This window comes from Pongo pygmaeus, chromosome 4 (assembly GCF_028885625.2).
Source record: "Pongo pygmaeus isolate AG05252 chromosome 4, NHGRI_mPonPyg2-v2.0_pri, whole genome shotgun sequence".
In the NCBI taxonomy this organism is placed as follows: Eukaryota; Metazoa; Chordata; class Mammalia; order Primates; family Hominidae; genus Pongo; species Pongo pygmaeus.
Genome location: NC_072377.2, coordinates 140104123 through 140122922, shown reverse-complemented (window position 1 = coordinate 140122922; position 18800 = coordinate 140104123). Strand labels below are relative to the sequence as shown.

General features: G+C 49.8%; 1 protein-coding gene across 1 annotated transcript; it reads left to right on the top strand.

Moving 5' to 3' along the window:
• The first annotated feature begins 8574 nt into the window (after positions 1–8574).
• Positions 8575–17795, top strand: CXCL14 (C-X-C motif chemokine ligand 14). Its single transcript, XM_054488396.2, has 4 exons — positions 8575–9781; positions 9957–10062; positions 13812–13925; positions 16626–17795. Exons 1-4 carry the CDS (start codon positions 9682–9684, stop codon positions 16639–16641), a joined length of 336 nt encoding a protein of 111 aa, XP_054344371.1. The 5' UTR covers positions 8575–9681; the 3' UTR covers positions 16642–17795.
• The last annotated feature ends 1005 nt before the right edge of the window (positions 17796–18800 follow it).

The following is an 18800-nucleotide window of genomic DNA, read 5'->3' as shown; positions in this document are numbered from 1 at the left end:
CATCCTGCCGAGCCTCTGGCCCGCAGCCCCTGCAGCCCTGCAACCCCGGCACAGAGCAGGCGCTCAGCAAGGGCTCAACTTGGTGTTTATAGAGGATTTTGCTTACCAGAGTAAAATAAACCCCCGATTTCAGGCCAAGGATGGCAACTTGGATAATCATGTTTTTCATCCCAATCCACATGGATTTCCACATGTGTTAGTGGCTTTTTTTCCTCCACAGGATAAACAAATTTAGTCTCTTTGTGATAGCTCAAATACATGTTTAAAGAACTGCCCCCAAATGTTGCATCTTCAAAGACAAAAATTCAGAAAAAACTTGTACAATACTTCTGTTAGTCCAGCTGAAACAGCAGCTACAAGAACATTAACTCTCTGGCCTCTGCCTTCTTCCTTGGACACTGGACCGCCAGCCACGATACCAGGAGCAAACCTGCCCTGCTTTCTGTGGTTCTGAGCCTCTTGAATTCGGGCCTCCGCCAACACACAGCAGGACATCTAGCCTTACACAGGGGCCTGTTCTCAGAGTCCCCATACCACACTTTCCCTCCTGCCCTCTCTCTCTAGCATCCACATCTGGTTTCCCTTCAGCACAAGTTTCACAATGGACAGATTTTGCACTTCCAGGATTTATGGTTCCTGCCGCCCCTCCTTGCTTTTGATATGATTCCATTATGTGCTTAAAATCTGGGCCGCGCTCTTGGCTCCAGGGAGCTGTTTATGACAATTCTTTTATGGCCTTAAATCGCTCACCGTTAAGAACCTGGTCATGTTCAGAGGCAATGACTAGTTGCTAAGAAAGAAAATTGCAACATGTCTCAGATGGTTTCTTGAAAAGTTTTCTTCATAGAAGATTCATGACACGAAGGCTAGTGTTTACCTGGCAGGTAAATCCTCTGAGGAACACCTTGGACCCTGTTCTCCTCCATCAGCTGCCAGAGACTGATTAAAAGCAAATTAGTCACAATCTTCTCACCCCAGACCCAATCTCTTCCTCCCTTCTGCTGTGCTAGAGACCATACTGACAGAATTGGTAAAAATAAAAGCACCAATATCACAAGCACTCCCTCTTGACAGCAAACGAGACTGAGAACATGTTTTCTTTTCCATCTGTGCGTTACATTTTTTCAGAAGGCAAAGAATTTCAGGAATAAGAAGACAAAAACTTTTATGAAAGACCAGGCATGGTGGCTCACACCTGTAATCCCAGAACTTTGGGAAGCTTAGACGGGCAGATTGCTTGAGCTCAGAAATTCAAGACATGCCAGGGCAACATAGTGAGACCCCCATCTCTACAAAAAAATTTAAAAACTAGCCGAGGGTAGTGGCATGTGCCTGTAGTCCCAGCTGCTTGGGAGACTGAGGTGGGAGGATCACTTGAGCCTGGGAGGCAGAGGTTGCAATGAGCTGAGATCACACCACTGCACTCCAGCCTGAGTGACAGAACAAGACCTTGTCTCAAAAAAAAAAAAAAAAAAAAAAGCAATGCCCTGACATTTGGGCAAGAACTTCCCTGAACCAAGGTTTCTCTTGCCTCCCATCTCCCTCTCTGCCATCCTTCTTTCATCCAACAGCCAGACAGATCTTCTCATAAGGCAAAAGCGAATCACACAACCCTGCTTGAAATTCTCCAACGGCTTCTTATAATCCAGGTGATGAAGCCCAAACTCCTCAGCTGCCCAAGACCCTGCACAATTTGGTGCTGATCTACATATTCCGCCTTATCACCCTTCCCTCCCCTACCCAGATCCCTGCCCTACACGCACAGGGCTCCGTTAGCATCCTAGACTTTCCTTGACCTTCCCCATCCCATAGCAGTTGTTTAAGCTGTTGTCTCTGCCTGAACCATCCTCCTCAATGCCTGCTTCCCTATCAGAGCACGAATGCCCATTGTGCCCTATGAGAGCTTAGCAGTGTGCCTAGCCTTTCTCTCCCAGACCCAGACGGCTCCATGTCTGTGTGTCTGAGATCACTGCAGAAGACTCCTTGGACCACCACATTACCACCCTCTGGTACTGGATGTAGGGTTGCCAGTTAAAATACAGGCCACAAGTTAAATTTGAATTTCAGTATAAACAATGAATAATTTTGAGTATAAGTATGCCCTAAATATTGCATGGGCATTTTGTATTTTTTGTTTGTTAAAGTTGACAATCCTAGCTGGTTGAGAACTCTGGGACGCCCTCCAGGGAGAAGAACTGAGGACCAGGTGGCAGCAGCATGCAGACAGGAAGGTGGTGGGTGACACCTGGGCAAAAGTGGGGAGCATCCCCCCACCCTCCTCCTGGGAGGCAGCATATGGCCGCGCAGAGCAGGACTCCACAGTCAGATTGCTTGGGTTTGAATCTCAGCTCTGCCACTTGGTAGTTATTTCGGGCAATGTACTTAACCTTCTCCTCAGTTTCCTCATCTGTAAAATGGGGATAACCTACTTTGTGTGGTTATGAAAATTAAATAAATTAATATTTGTATAGCACTTAGAACAGTCTTTGAGACATAGTAAACATTCTATAAGCATTTCACAAATATAAAGCCAAAGAAATTAGCCAAGCCAACCCACAGATAAGGGGAATGAGTCTACGAGATTTAATAATCATAAAACAGAATGAACATTTATGGAACACTTACTATGTGACAAGATACGTGCAACATGTTTGTTCTATATCGGCTCATTTAATCCTTATCACTGCCTGATTATTTTTTATTATTATTATTATTATCTTCTTTTTACAAATAAGGAAGCAGAAACACAGAGTGATAGACTAGGACTCTAAACCAGGAAGTCTGACTCTGTAACACACTAGACTGTGATAAACTGTGATCCACATTAATTCATTCATCCTGCATTCATTCATCCTGCACTCAATCATTTCTTCATTGAGCACCTACTGTGTGCCCGGCCTTGTGCTCATGCTGGGGAACTAGAATTAATTAGAAAGACACAGAGCAACCTCAGAGGATCATGGACCTGAGAGAAGACCTCATAGGAGCCTTTACAAGTGTGAGGAGTGGCACTAGAGAGAACGAGGTCTACGAGCCACGCAGACAGCAGGTGCCTCTCCTACCCTGGGGCTAGGACGGGAGTCAGGCAGATGTATGCAGTCAAGGAGGGCTTCCCTGTAAAATGACATCTTCGCAGTTTCGGGAAGGCAAACAAAAGCAAACAGCCTAGCCAGAGACAGGACTTGGAGGTGCCTGCATAGAGGCCTAGGACTCTGCTGCAAACATGGAACAGGGCTGGCGAGAGAGGCAGGAGGTGGGGCGGGGCAGTACGAGGACAGGCGAGGCCGGATGGATGGGCTGCTTGTTCCCCTGTGCCAAGCAGAGGGGGACAGCTCTAAAGATGGGCCTAGACCCTCACCATGGGACTCACCCAAGCCACCAACGACTCTACCTGCCTCTCTGCAGTGCCAGCTGCACAGCACAGGTGCTCATCGCCCATCGCCAGGGTCTGCTCAGTGAGGCTTAAGGCTGCCCAAGCCCTCGCTGAATCAGCTGCTCCTGAGTTGCTGTTATAACAAGAACATTCTGAAAAACTGGAAAGCAAGGAGAGAAGCTTTACAACAATGCCCAACATTTCTCTACTCAAAGAGAATGATGTTTGTAACTCTGTCTTGCCATCCTTTATACAGACGTTACTGTTTTGCATACTTGTAATCACAGTGTTTACACAACCTTGTGTTTTTTCTACTTACTGCATAAGCATTTACTCCACAAATTTAGAGCTTTCATTGTTTTCTTAATCTCCCATTGTTGGGCATTTAGGTTAAATCTTTATTTTTAACAAGGACTAGCTTTGCATGTGGTATTTCTCCATTATGAGAATTTTAAACAGATTTCTGAAGTGGTTAATAAGATGAAATGGTTTACTTCAAACACTCTGGATACCATACTATAAATATGATTTCCCCAAATTTTGTACCAATTGATAGTCCCATGAGTGATGCTTAAGTGATGCTTCCTCACTTTACCATTATCAGCTTTGGATGTTGCTATTTAAAATAAACATTTCCTCATTGAGTGGGACCAAAACCAAAATGCTGTGATCCTGCAGCACTGCTGTGCTTTTCCTTCATTGCTAAAGAGGATGCATGTTCTTTGATGAATTGGTTAATTGCCTTTCTTTTTCTCCTGAATTGTCCTTTGATGTCCTTTGCTCATTTATATGTTAGGGCCCTCTTTGGAAATATCTTTGCATGTGTTCTTAATACAATAAAGATGCTTGTCTGTAAGGGAGTGTTGTTGGATGAATAGATGGTGGAATAAATGCTACTTGTTGGTTTGTCACATTTGCTGCAAGCATTTTCTCCCATGTTTAGGGGAATCTGGCAGTGCCCCCTGTGACCCATCTAAGTAACAGAGCCCCCCTACATACACTCTGCCTCGGGGCTGTTTTAAGCCTAATTCAATACTACCTGGCTGTCCCCCACATCATTTTCTCTGGGCTTAAGTTACTCAGGATCTCTAAATATTTGCAGTGTAAAGAACAAAACCAGAGGTTTTTCTTGGGAACCTTGGTCCTTCAACCTCCTTCACCCTAGAGCACAGCCAGGGAAGGGGTCAGCATGCAGGGCTGTAGCTGAAGGAGAGCTGCATAGAGGAGGCAGCTGGCTGCCCAGGCTCCACAGGCTGCAGGTGAACAGGCAGAGGGAGGAGCTGGAGAGGGAGAGGCACCCACCAGGCTTGGACTCAGAGCCAGCAGCCACACAACACAAAGGAAGCAGGTATTCTGGGGTGACCCACCATGTCATGAGTGGTGATGGGGCCAGACAGGTTACTGGAGCCCAGGATCTTGCCCTGGCCTAAGTAGCTAGGTACAGGACACAGAGACAGAAGGCTGGCTAACATTAATGCACAGGGAGATCTTGTATGCAATCAGCCCCATTGCTGAGCCTCAGTTTCCTCATATGTACAATGAAGGCCAGTTGTGACTTCAGCCCCTACCAGTGCTGAATTCTAGTATTCCTGTCCTGCCAGGGAAGTAAAAAGGACTCCTCTTCTGAAAAGAAGGTCAGTCATGAAAAGAACTAAAAGAACGGGGGAAGAATTGCCCTGGATCCCAGCTCCCAGGGCAGAAAACCAGCCTTGACCAGTCAAGTCCCCTTTCTAAGCAGACCAAGGAGGTAGTGCCCAGACACCTGTGGGATTTCCTGGAAAGCCACACTCCTGCTATCACCACCTCCTCTTCCCAGAGATTTCATCTCTAAAACAAATGCCCTGAGGAGGAACTGGCTTCCCTGGGAATATGGACTCCCCATGGCCACCCCTACACACACGCAAACACACACACACACACTTTCTCACATGCAACCTTGTAGCCTGTGTAGCCTGGATTCAGCAGTACTCTCACATGCTGAGCTTTTGCCTGAAACATGTTTTTATTTACTCCACAGATATGGAGTGAACCCCTGCTATGTGCCAATCACTGTTATAGACACTGAGGATGAGCAAGACAGAGACCCACAGACACAGAGAGATCATCCACAATGCACCCCCAAATAAACATGAAAATGTACAATTTGAGGTTGCTGCACATACAATGAATAAACTAAAATTGGTGGCAACACAGAGAGGGACTGTTGTTGGGGGTATGCTCATGGGATTGGAACTGGAAGGTGAATATTGGAGCCGAGGCTCAGTGAGGAGAAGAGGGTTGCCTGTCAGCCCCTGGGGAGGAGCACTGCAGGTGGAGGGGCCAGTGAGAACAAAGACCCTGAGGTGGGAACAGGCTTGGATGTTCGAAGGTAAGACAAGGCAGAGTATCTGGAGCACAGCCTGTGGGGAGCATGGCAGGTGCTGGTCACGATGGGGTGTGCACTGCTGGGGACTTGGCTTCCATTCTGCATGAGGTCAGGAGCCAGTAAAAGGCTCAGAGCAGGGACTTCCCCCAGGACATCACTGATCACTGTGTGAGCAGCAGGGACCATGAAGGGCCAGGAGTGGCCTCCCTCCTGTGGTCACTGGTTAATTCCTTTCCATCCTTCATATCTAACTCAATGGCCCTTTCCTCCAGGAATTTGTCCCCACCTCGTTACCCTGTCAGATCCCCTGATGAGTCTCCTAGCACCAGCCACCCTCCAGGACACCGACTTCTGCAGGAGTTTCACACTGATCTCTGTGGTTGTATAGTTAATGTCTGCCTTCCCCACTAGACTCTGAGCTGCTTGGGGACAGGCACACAGCTGCCTTGGCTCACCTCAAACCCTCAGCACCTTGTGCAAAGCCTGGGACACAGTGGGTGCTCAATAAATGTAAAGAGAAGAAACAAGCAAATCCCTGGGGTCTCAGCAAAATTTCCACTCCCTCAAGGAGTGGTGTCCTGTTTCCACTTCCTCCCTCCTCTGTACCCCCCACACTTCACGTCTATGTCTTCTGTAGAACCAAGTGTGACCATCAATATGTTGACATCTGCACACATGCATGCACACACACAGGCAAGACATGTGTGCTGTCCTTCACTGTACCCCAGGGACCTTCTTGAAGCAGACGGTGCCACTGTACAAAGAACGACCTCACCCATGCCCACCTGCTCAGAGGCCCTCAGCTTGGGCTCACTAGGGAGTCTGTGCCCTGAAGGTGTGTCAGGGGCCAAGCCCCCTCCCTCACCCAGTTGGACAGCATCCCCCACAGACCTGCTGGCAGCAGGGGCCTCATGCTCTCCTGTACCATGGTTCCAGAAGAGCTCACACAAACAAGGGCTCAGCTCTGCTTGCACAGTGGCTGCCTTCTGCAAACCAGAGATCTGCATACACAGACTGAGGAGTGTAACTGAGGACAAAACACTGGGACGTCTGACCTCTGGTCCAGCCCAGGAAGCCGGGAAACTTTGGTCCATATTTCTGGAGCCAACTACTTTTTCCTGTGAAAACTCAGTGCCCACGATCGCTGGTGTTGTTAGATCCCAGTTAATCAATCAACATATTCTTGAAACAAACATGTTAGAAATAAAATCATTAATGAAAAATAATACTTTACATGCTCTAGGAAAGCTTGTTATTTAAGAAATTCCTTTGCAGCATAAAATAGATTTTTTTGGAAAGCAATTGGCAATTTCTATGAAAAGTCTTAAAATGGGCATGTGCCATGGCCCCATCATTCTATTTCTGAGGGCTGATCCAACATATTAAAACCTACCCCAAAATGGAGCTACAAGAATATTTGTCAAACAGCATTGGTTGTAATAGGGTAAGGCTGAAAACAATCCAAATGTCCAGCAAGGAGTAGTCAAATTAATTCTGGTACATCTGTATGATGGAATACTCTGCATCTAAAAATCATGATAACCGCAATGGTCAGCACATATCAAACACTTACTCCATGCTGGGGATCACATTAAAAGCATTACATGCACCATCTCATTTAATTCTGCCTATGCTGTACATATTATCATCATCTCCATCTCACAGATGAGGAAACCAACACCAAATAGAGTTAAGGTATTTGCTCAAAGTCACACAGCTAGTACCTAGGATGCATACTCAGGCAGTTTGACTCCAGACACTAGCCTCTTAGCCATTATACTACCCGGCCTCAGATGAAACCATTAAGAGAGCTATTGTTGTAGCAAGGCTAGCCACATGGAGCGATGTTCACAATATGCTAATAGGTATAGCAAGCAGGTTATTAAAGACTACATGCAGCCTGATCCCATGTGTACATGTGTACGCAAAGCAAAGAGAGGATGCTTTGGGAAGATTTCACCCAAGATTTTACTTGCGTGAAAATGTTAGTTTTCTTCTGCTTGTGTTTTCTGATTTTTCTGGGCAAACGTGCTGTTTCTATATTTAAAAAAAATTATTTTTACAGTTAAAAACTAACATAAATGCCAAAAGTCACTCCCTTATACTCATCTCATGCATAAATGCAAATGTCCAGCTATTGGCTTTGCTTTAGGTATAGGCATAACAGCACGCATAGGCGCTGCTTGCTTTTCATGGCTTGGCTTCTTCTTGAAGCAGCAAGGGCTCTCCAGTTGGGAATAGACGACACAGATTCTTCCCATTGCACCCTTCAGCAGACTGTCCCCCATCATCCAGAAGCCCTCTGGGCAGTTCTGCCTCCAGGGAGCTGCCAGGCTGATGGCATAGAGCTGGGTGAGCTCTATCCTGACAGCCAAGCCCAGGGACTCCAAGAGCTTGAGATGATCCACCTCCTGTCTCTAGGTCTCTCAAGGCAGCAAGAAGTGAAGGGCAGACAGGCCTCAAAGCAACAGAGTGGTCCAGGGACAGGAGTTCCAGTTCTGCAGCCATATATACTGAGGACCCTCCTGGCCTAGTCACCTGTTTCCTGGCTCCGTGACCTTGGACAAGTTATTTCTTCTCTCAGAGCATGTTTCCACACCTGTCAAATAAAGAAATTAAAAGTACCAACTTGGAAGAAAAGCACCAATTTGTAAGAATCAAAGTAATAGATAAATTAGATATAAAATGATGGTGCCAATAAGTAACATTTCCTGGGTACTGACAACATGTATGATTTCTATAGTTCTCACAGCCACCCTATCAGAAACACTGTGACGATCTGCACTTTACAGATGATGAAACAAAAGCTGAGAGCAGTAAAGTCACTTGTGCTGGTAAGTAGTGAGGAGGGAATTTCTGCCACTATGGCTGGGCTCACACCACTACATTTCGCATTCTGGCACAATGTCTAGAACATGGGAAGGCCTTCATCCATATGGTTACCATTGTCATCGCTCTCTACTAGGGCTCTCTACCTGGCTTTGGAGAGTAGTGTGAGAGTGAGGACTCCTCCTGGTTCTCCCCACCACCCAGACACTCACACAGCCACCAGGCCACTGACCCACTTTAAGGAGCTTTCCTTTGGGAGTCACCAAAACTCCCTCCCCAATACCCGTCTCCACGCCCCCCCCCCCCCACACACACACACATCCTCTCTGAGTCAGTTCCAGTGACCACAGTCAATGACTTTGCTGCTGGACAGTCTATGACAAGCCCCTGTCCAGAAATGGCCTTGTGTTCTGGCCCAGCAGGGGCCCTGGGGGGTCAGGCCTGCAGGCACTCACACTTGGCACCTGCTCCAAAACCCTTTCAGGTCTTTGAGGATCTAGGCCCTGGGCCTGGGTCTGCCGCCGGCTCAGAAAAGCTGGCCTGCCCGGCCAGAGAGGGAACCACGCGATTCAGAAAAGCAGTGCCCTTCAGCAGCCTCTCCACCGTCTGGGCTCCCCAAAGGCAGAGCGGGACGCTGGAAATGTGTGCGCGCTGTGGTACGGGTGTGCAAGTGTGCGAAGGAGGCGTGTTGTGTGAGCGAGAGGGTAGCGGATGTGTGTGTGTGTGTGTGCGCGTGTGCGCGCGTGGCTCCGGGTGTGAGCCGCTGCGATAGCGGGTCCTTTCCAGGGGCGGGCGACGGGAGGGCTGGGAAGGTCTCCTCCCCTCACCACATTGAGAAATCTCAGTGAGTCACCGAGTGGTTCTGCATATTAATGAGCTCGCTCGCTGCGAGGGCAGGAGCGGATTTAAAAGAGACCAGGGCGGGCGGAGGGAGGCTGTGGAGAAAGCGCGGAGACAAGCGCAGAGCGCAGCGCACGGCGACAGAGAGCCCTGGGCATCCACCGACGGCGCAGCCGGAGCCAGCCGAGCCGGAAGGCGCGCCCCAGGCAGAGAAAGCCGAGCAGAGCCGGGTGGCGTCTCCGGGCCGCCGCTCCGACGGGCCAGCGCCGTCCCCATGTCCCTGCTCCCACGCCGCGCCCCTCCAGTCAGCATGAGGCTCCTGGCGGCCGCGCTGCTCCTGCTGCTGCTGGCGCTGTACACCGCGCGTGTGGACGGTGAGTGCGGGGAGCTCCCCTTGTCGCCGTCTCGTCTTGTCCTGTCCTGGGGAACCCAAGCGCCGATTTCTAGGCATCCTGGAATCCCGCGGGGGGTGGTCTGGGTGGGCACCAAGGTGGTTGAGGGGCAGGAGACCGCCTAACAACTAAGCCGTTGCCCCGCGCTCGCTTGCAGGGTCCAAATGCAAGTGTTCCCGGAAGGGACCCAAGATCCGCTACAGCGACGTGAAGAAGCTGGAAATGAAACCAAAGTACCCGCACTGCGAGGAGAAGATGGTTATGTGAGTTCTCGCTCCTCACCTTGAGGGGGTGCGCACTGCTGTCAACCCAATGCCAGGGCACATCCTGGGCCTGGTTCGGGCTAACAAACATTTCTCTCTGACTTTGTCAAGGCCCTGGAAAAGCCTTTGTAATTGCCCAGAGAGTCCTTAGGACGCTGGCGAGACACTCTGGAAGACAGTCAGGAAAGGGGGTCACTGTCCCGCTCCGGAACAACGCCTCCAAGTTCACCCTTGCTAGGATTCAAATGAGTAGTCTCCCTATTTGTACCATGGGCCACCCACTCTGCTAGGGCCATCGAGGGTTAAAGGGCTCCCTTGTGCCAACTCAGAAAACCTAGACTGAAATCACTTAAAACACACTCACACCCAAACTGTGAGGCGTGCTGCCTTCCTGTCACTGGACAGAGGACTAATGCAAACACTATCTTAAATCCTGACTCCCTTCAGAGCCTTGTTCCAGTCAGAGACAAGTGGACCGCAAGTTTTTGGCTCCTAGAGATTTCATTTTGAGAACGCTCCACGAGCTTCCCTCACCGGCTGTACTCCTTGTGGGTCCCCGATACGGAGCAGTACTGCAGAAAGCGCTCTGCTGGGGTTAATGTGCCACATGGCTGGAGCCCTGCTTGGTGGGGATGTGGGGAATGTTGGAAAAACTGGGGCAGAGTGAGAGAACACTTAGTTTCTTGCTCCTCCGCCTTCCCAATTAACCACTTGAGGCCAGCACCGCTGCCTCCTCATCAACATGCTCTTGGCCAGGAAGGGAGCCCTTGGCAAAGCGGCTACCAAATATTTGCCACAGACCATTGGCCCCTCTTCCCCTCCGCCAGAAACAGGACGCACTTTATTCTCAGTCTGGGCAAGGGCCCTCCACCAGCTGGCCCCCACCGGTGCAAAGGCCTTCACACAGTGTCCGCGAAAGCAGTGCACACCCCCACCCAGCACCCCCCATCCTCGTCTAGGGGCTACACTGTCAGGCAGAAATTAGGGGAATTCAGAAATCCACTGGAACTGAGCTGACCCCACTGCCTTCCTTCAGACACCTAAATTAACCCCCTTGTCCCTACCCCTTGCCTTGCAGCCCAAATTCAAAGAAAATATCCAAAAATCGTTTTGGGTGGGGGCCAAGTGTCAAATGAGCTGGGAAAGGAGCTCCAAGCTCCGCAGGGCTTCCAGTTTGGGGGCTAAGAATGACAGGGGAATTCCAAGTTAAATCTCACTCATCTGAGAGCTGAAAACCACTCTATTTACCAAGCAAGTTTCTGAGACCTTGCAGGGGAAGAAAGCAGGGTAAAGGATGCAGTGATACCTAAAAAGGACAGAGCCCTCAGTAAATAGGCTTGCTCTTTTCCTGGCTAAACTTTTCCACATACAGAGAAAAATCTATAGCTAGGCAAGTGCGAGAAAGGCTTTACGGAGCCTTGTAGAAACTTGCAGGGGCCTCAGGAGATCAGCACACAATCCAATCACCCTCTACTAAACCTCCGCCCCACCCCCTAGAGCCTCCCACTCCATCCCTGAGGGCTGGGGGCTCCTCTACCTCTCCACAATCCTAAAACTCTCCAAATCAGATGAGGGGCCAGCACTTTTGCAAAGCAGGTTTTCAGCCACAAAGGCTGAACAGAAGCAAATTTTCCAGCTCACCCTGAGTCACCCAGAAATCTCTGCTGAGGCTGGGGGTGGGGGCAGGAGTAGGGGTGGGGGCAGGAGTAGGGGTGGGGGGAGAGGTCCGCTTTGCAAGTGGGAGTCCTTGCACCCAGAAGGATCCAGGAGATTCCGAATTCTAGAAAGAGCCATTTGTGTCATAGGTCCATGGAGCTCTCACCAAAACCCTTACCCACCCCCCCCCCCCAAGAACTGTGGAGGAGAGGGTCACAGGACTCAGAATTTCTGATAGTTGCTGGAGTCACAAATCCCCATGTCTGCACTCCACAACCGATTTTCATAATCCCAGTATTATGACGTGGCATTTGAGCACTGTAGTGAGAGGGCTGAGTGTCCCTTCCTGCTCTCCCTGACCTTCAGGATTTGGGATGCACAGCCTGCACGCTGACCTAACTGAGAAAAGGATTTTTATCAGGCATTGCCACGTCCTTTCCTTCAGAATGCTAAAGCAGCCTTGTAGGCAGAAAGAGAAAAGCATTTGCTAAATTCCTGCAGGGTGACTGGGCACAGTGGGGGAGAGAGACAACCAGAGTTCACTCTGAAGCCTCGCCCGTGCTCAAGGCTAGAGGAATCACCGGGATCACAGAGGAGTCCAGTCAAGGCAGGCACCATCACCTGGAAGACCCACCCCTGCCCCAAGGAGCTTAGGCCCTAGCGGGGACCCCAGAAACCCAGAGCACGGAGAAGGGAAGAGAACAGGTTGCCAGGGAACATTATGCCTCCATTCTGGTGGCAAGATCCGATTTTCTTTCCCCATCAATTGGGAGACTGAAGTAATGGGAATCCTATCCCTTCTAGAACTTAGCCCATATAAACCATGACATTTTCCATTTGGTAACAGTGGGGAACTAGCTGACCTCTGTCCCTCTCTTCTCACTCTTTCCACTCTCACTTTCAGTCTCCCCTCTTTGCCCTCCAAGCCCATTCCAGCACCCCAGTCTACCATCATGGCTTGTATGGCTGTGACCCCTCAAGAAGTGGCATCCTCACCTCTCACCTTGCACTTTTCCAAATACCCTAGGTGGTCTCTTATTCCCCACAACTCCTGTCATGCCTGTGGCCTAGAGGGGCTCAGAAGTTCTGAGCAGCAGGCTTGCCTCGCCCTCCAGGCTGGAGCCCCCACAGCAAGGCTACTCTTTTCCTTTGGCCACTTCATCTTCCATGACCAATGACTAGTAACAGTAACTATTAATTGTGCATCTACCAGGTCCTGGGTACTTTGAAAAGATTGTATCTTTTAATCATCCCAATAACCCTGTGAGATAGTCCTATTATTATACCCATTTTACAGATGGCCAAACTGGATTCGGAGAGGTTACCCAAGGTCCCACAGCCAAACTTGAGATTCAGTCCCAGGCCCTTACAGTCTGCACAACACCTGCTTCTCTACCACATGGCTAGGCTTCTGCTGGGTGTGGGGACATTGGCTGATAGAGGCCTGAGATCTCCAGGCTGTGCAGAAGAAAGGTCTTACTCTTCTGCTTAGGGGTGAAATACCTGGGACCTCCCACAAGGCCAACAAGACTTTGCCTCAGGATCAGGAGATGCCCAGCCCTGGGACAATCTGTGGTAGGTCAGAGGGAACTGGGGTTGAGGAGACAGAAACCAGAGTATCTGTGGGGCATGTCTGAGCCTTGCCATGAGCTCCTCAAATCCAAGGACAGAGGTTTTGGCATGTGCACCTGGCTGGCATTAGCTTTCTCCACCTCCTGATCCCAGGCTCAGAGGGGCTGGGAGTCCTCTGACCTTTGTTCCCCAAAAGAGGCCTGAGCCCTGGAGACAACACACTGCATGAGGTTGGGGGTGGGAGAGACCATCCCAGACTCTCAGGACTCCCAGGAGAAAAGTGAGGGCTGCTCACTACATACAGGGTTAGGCCTTCATATGGAGTCAGAGAATAAGGGGACAACCAGAACCTTCCAAAGAGCCAGCCTGGAAGTGAGCACATAAGTAGGCTCCCTTGAGAGGAGGCAGGAAGCCACAGTCTCTCAGGGCCCTGACTTAGCCCAGGGCTACTCACAGGCCACACGAGAGGCAACATGTTATTCAGGCTCCTCAACCCTCCACCTCATCCTGCTCCGTTTCAGCATCACCACCAAGAGCGTGTCCAGGTACCGAGGTCAGGAGCACTGCCTGCACCCCAAGCTGCAGAGCACCAAGCGCTTCATCAAGTGGTACAACGCCTGGAACGAGAAGCGCAGGTACGCCCTGCCTCTACTCACCTTCCTTCCCACCAGACCCAGCTGTGGCTCTCAGGATGGGAAGGGACCCCCGCTACCAGGTCATCTAGCCCCATCTAATATGTGAACACCCACCACAACAGCCACAGCAAACAGATACTCAGACAATGCTTACATACCCCCAGGGACAAGGAACTCACCACTTACCAAAGCTAGCTATCCATCTCTTGTCCATTTGCAAGCATGGCAGGTTTGTCATTTTGTAAACTAAAGTCTGTCTCACTCTAATATTTGCATTATAATCTTAATTCCTCTTTTTATTTCAGTTACGTAAGTTGTTAAATGGCAGGGTGAGCACTGGCATGGCTGCCAGGGGAGCTCTGAGGACTTCAGTGGGATGAAATGTGACCACTTAGGTGACTGTGTATGTTGGCTATAAAACTGTGCTATAAAACCATGAGGTGCTGAGGATGATCCTTGCCAGAAACATGTTTTCTTCTGCAAGGTGCCCCACTCCCTCTGCTGCCCAGAAACCTGATAAACTCCTTCCTTCGCAGGTGCTAGAAGGCACCACAGGTTTGGCTCTTTAAAATCAGAGCCACTGTTAACCAAGGCAGGCAGCAGTGTTAAGACCACCAGCACCCTGAACCAGCCCTGTACTTACTGGGCACTGTTTCCTTAAAATCAGAAGGTGGCTTCCCATCTCTGGTCTCCTGGGGTCTTATGTCTGTCCTCGGAGGGAGAATCCAGTTCCTAGCTCCCCTATACCATGCGAAGGTAGCCTGTCCTGTCTCACTCCTCAAATACGCAGAGTCTGTTTACACATTTGCCTGCATAGCATGATCAGGAAGCACACACACACACACACACACACACACACGCATGCATGCACACACCATGCAGGTGACTTCCCCAGGAGCCAGTGCCAGCACCTCCTGCTGCAGAGGGGGAAATCAAGGCTAAATAGGAGAGAGGGGTGACTCACCTGGGAGCACAGGACAAAGCCAGGACAACAAACCAGGACTCCTGGTGCTACCCCACGAGCTGCCCTCACAGGGTGGAAGGTACAGCCATAGTGGGTGCCTGCATTGCCCTCCCCTCACCTGGCCCAGCCGTGCTACCCCAAGCTCAGCCCTGTGACCAGCTCTCCCAGAGCTGACACTCGGGCTCAACCCCTATACCTGAGCCTTTTTTGCTGCCTCCAAAACAGCCTCATCTGCAGTTGCTTGAAATAGAAAGTGATGACAGTGAGAAATTATTTTCTATAAATCTGCTGGGAATGAAGCCCTCTTTCTGGTCAAGCCAGGCAGCTCATGTGGCAAAGGCCAGAACTGCGCAGTCCACTCTCTGTCACCCTCCAGGCCCTGTGTCATCAAAACTGGCAGAAGGCTAATCCCATGGGCAGGTTATGGAAGAGGCTGAGGGCATCTTGATCTGACTGCTGGGGGATACTCAAACCTTTAGCTCACCTTGCTCCTCCCCTCCACCTGAGCTGCAGCCTGGAAAAGGAGGCACCCACAGGTCTAAACATGGCCCTGCTTTTTTTTTCCTGAAAATTCCAATAACAAAAGCAACAAGAGCCTCTCAGCTACCAGGCCTTCTCTCACTTTGCTATAAAATTAGTTCACCCCTCTTTCTTGGAGTGTTGAGGTCCCTGCCCTCCCCACCTCCCTCCCCTGAAACAAGTTGAAAATATCTTAATGAATGTAGAATGGTGATAAAGTAAGTGTTTGAAGTCCTCTTTGTACAGAGAGAGAGAAAGAGAATGCCAAAGCTAGGTTGGAGGAAGTAGAAGGCTATACGGTGGGCTCAGGCCCATGGGGGCCACACAGAGGAGCTCTGTGCACTTCAGAGACCAGAGCTTCCAGGGAGCTTCCGGCCACCACAGGAAGCAGCCTAGTCAGGCATTTTATTTCAATGCATAATTCGGTAGTCTTACTCAGAAATCAAGAACGAGACAGAGAAGTGATAGGCTAAGTGTAATGTATGGCCCCAGGGCAGCCATAGGGCAGAACTAGAAGAAAGCAAAATATCTAACTGGGGACAGCTTGAGAGGTGAGGGGAAGGTGGGGTTGGGAACCAGTAGAGATGAGGCAATACAGCCAGGAGCAGGGACTGAGGGGCACAGGCTTCCTGCACCACTGCCCCACCCCACCAACCACCTCTTCTGTCTCCAGGAAGCAGCTTCTAGAGCTAGCATTCTTCTGGACGACATGCATTATTTGGGCAAAATACAAAGAAATATACAAGCCTAAGTCAAGCGAGGGAATGCCTCCCACCCTTGCTATTTTCTCTAAATAGAGAGGCTGAGTACAGACGCGGAAAGAAACAAGGAGGTGGGGGAGCAGCCCGCCATGCTAGAGGAAGACTACATTCCTGCCACTAACAGTTGGTGGCCACTGGGCAAATCTTAAGTCTGTGGTGCCTCAGTTTCCTCATATGCAAAGCGGGTTTGTTCCATAGACCTCTGAGGACAAAATGAGATTGCAGAGGTGAGATTGCAGATGGTTAGAAAGGACAAAGCCACACTGGTGTGAGTTTTCATGGTCCCTGGGACCACAGCCTCGGAAGGATCCCTCCCACTTCCCCCTGGGGGTTCCTGCAGTTCTGGGACAAGAGCATTCCCTGCAGACCAGACGTGAATGAAGCCGCTTAGCCAGCAGCTTGTGAACTGCCTGCCTCATGTCCTGAGCCACTTACACGTGTGTTTTTTCTCCCCAGGGTCTACGAAGAATAGGGTGAAAAACCTCAGATGGGAAAACTCCAAACCAGTTGGGAGACTTGTGCAAAGGACTCTGCAGATTAAAAAAAAAAAAAAAAAAAAAAAAAGCCTTTCTTTCTCACAGGCATAAGACACAAATTATATATTGTTATGAAGCACTTTTTACCAACGGTCAGTTTTTACATTTTATAGCTGCGTGCGAAAGGCTTCCAGATGTGAGACCCATCTCTCTTGTGCTCCAGACTTCATCACAGGCTGCTTTTTATCGAAAAGGGGAAAACTCATGCCTTTCCTTTTTAAAAAATGCTTTTTTGTATTTGTCCATACGTCACTATACATCTGAGCTTTATAAGCGCCCGGGAGGAACAATGAGCTTGGTGGACACATTTCATTGCAGTGTTGCTCCGTTCCTAGTTTGGGAAGCTTCCGCTCAGAGGTCCTGGCGCCTCGGCACAGCTGCCACGGGCTCTCCTGGGCTTATGGCCGGTCACAGCCTCAGTGTGACTCCGCAGTGGACCCTGTAGCCGGGCAAGCAGGAGCAGGTCTCTCTGCATCTGTTCTTTGAGGAACTCAAGTTTGGTTGCCAGAAAAATGTGCTTCATTCCCCCTTGGTTAATTTTTACACACCCTAGGAAACATTTCCAAGATCCTGTGATGGCGAGACAAATGATCCTTAAAGAAAGTGTGGGGTCTTTCCCAACCTGAGGGTTTCTGAAAGGTTCACAGGTTCAGTATTTAACACTTCAGAAGCATGTGAGGTTCCCAACACTGTCAGCAAAAACCTTAGGAGAAAACTTAAAAATATATGAATACATGCGCAATACACAGCTACAGACACACATTCTGTTGACAAGGGAAAACCTTCAAAACATGTTTCTTTCCCTCACCACAACGGAACATGCAGTACTAAAGCAATATATTTGTGATTCCCCATGTAATTCTTCAATGTTAAACAGTGCAGTCCTCTTTCGAAAGCTAAGATGACCATGCACCCTTTCCTCTGTACATATACCCTTAAGAACGCCCCCTCCACACACTGCCCCCCAGTATATGCCGCATTGTACTGCTGTGTTATATGCTATGTACATGTCAGAAACCATTAGCATTGCATGCAGGTTTCATATTCTTTCTAAGATGGAAAGTAATAAAATATATTTGAAATGTACCAAGATTCTAGACTGCCGCCTTTTTTCTATTTAATTAAGCTAGGATGACAATAAAATGTTTACCATGTCCTGAAAAAATAAGGACAAATATGCTGGGAAAGAAAACTGGTATTTCCCAAATACCTGTCAACACCATCACCTCTGTGGAATGTGTGGAGCTGTCATTACAATCGGGAAGCCAAGAAGCCAGGCCTTGAGGCTAAGGCTCCTTCCCCGACGATTCCTACCCCTGCAGCAGGTTTATCAGAGCGGGCAGGTTGGAGCACAGGAAACTAGAGGGTCACCATCCCAGCCTCCTCCACGCAAGACCATACTGAGCCTCAGCACCAGAGGGCAGCAAAGAGCCTGGATGCCTCAGCCAAGGGCTCTCCAAATTCCCTGGGGCTGCATGAGGACGGCAACAATAGAGGACTGGTGTAATTATTGCCTACTGTGAGCCAGACCCTGTGCGGGGAGCCTTACATGCCCTGTCTCTTTGAATCCTGGTAACGACCACAACGGGGGTGGTTCCATTGAAGCTCCATTTTACAGATGAGGAAACCAAGGCTCAATGAGGTGAGCACATCACTCATATTCTCCCACTTAGAGAAGACAGTAGATGGGGCCAGTCAAGATGCCCTGGGGTCCAGGCCCCAAGATGCCAGGGGCTCTCGGGGAGGTGGGAAATGCCCACCTGGGAGGCTGTGGGACTCTGGAGCTGGGCATCTGGGAGCCATGCCTGGGAGATACTGGAGCTGTTCCTGCTCCTGCCAGGTGGACAGGTGGACAGTAGGGCATACCTCATGGTGCTTCTAGGGACTGCATGTCGTAAGCCCATGTAAAGCACTTAGCAGGATACCAGGGCATGGTGAGCACGTGGTAATGGAAGCCTTTTTTTTTTTTTTTTTTCCTGAGACAGGGTCTCGCTCTGTCACCCAGGCTGGAGTGCAGTGGCACGATCATAGTTCACTGCAGCCTTGAACTCCTGACCTCAAGGGATCCTCCTGCCTCAGCCTCTGAAGTAGCTGG

Bases quoted from the DNA above. Each gene is read 5' to 3' on its own strand.
- CXCL14 (XM_054488396.2), top strand. From the start codon at position 9,682: ATGTCCCTGCTCCCACGCCGCGCCCCTCCAGTCAGCATGAGGCTCCTG. The intron at 9,782-9,956 runs GTGAGTGCGGGG...GCTCGCTTGCAG, and splicing joins GTACACCGCGCGTGTGGACG to GGTCCAAATGCAAGTGTTCC. The intron at 10,063-13,811 runs GTGAGTTCTCGC...GCTCCGTTTCAG, and splicing joins TGCGAGGAGAAGATGGTTAT to CATCACCACCAAGAGCGTGT.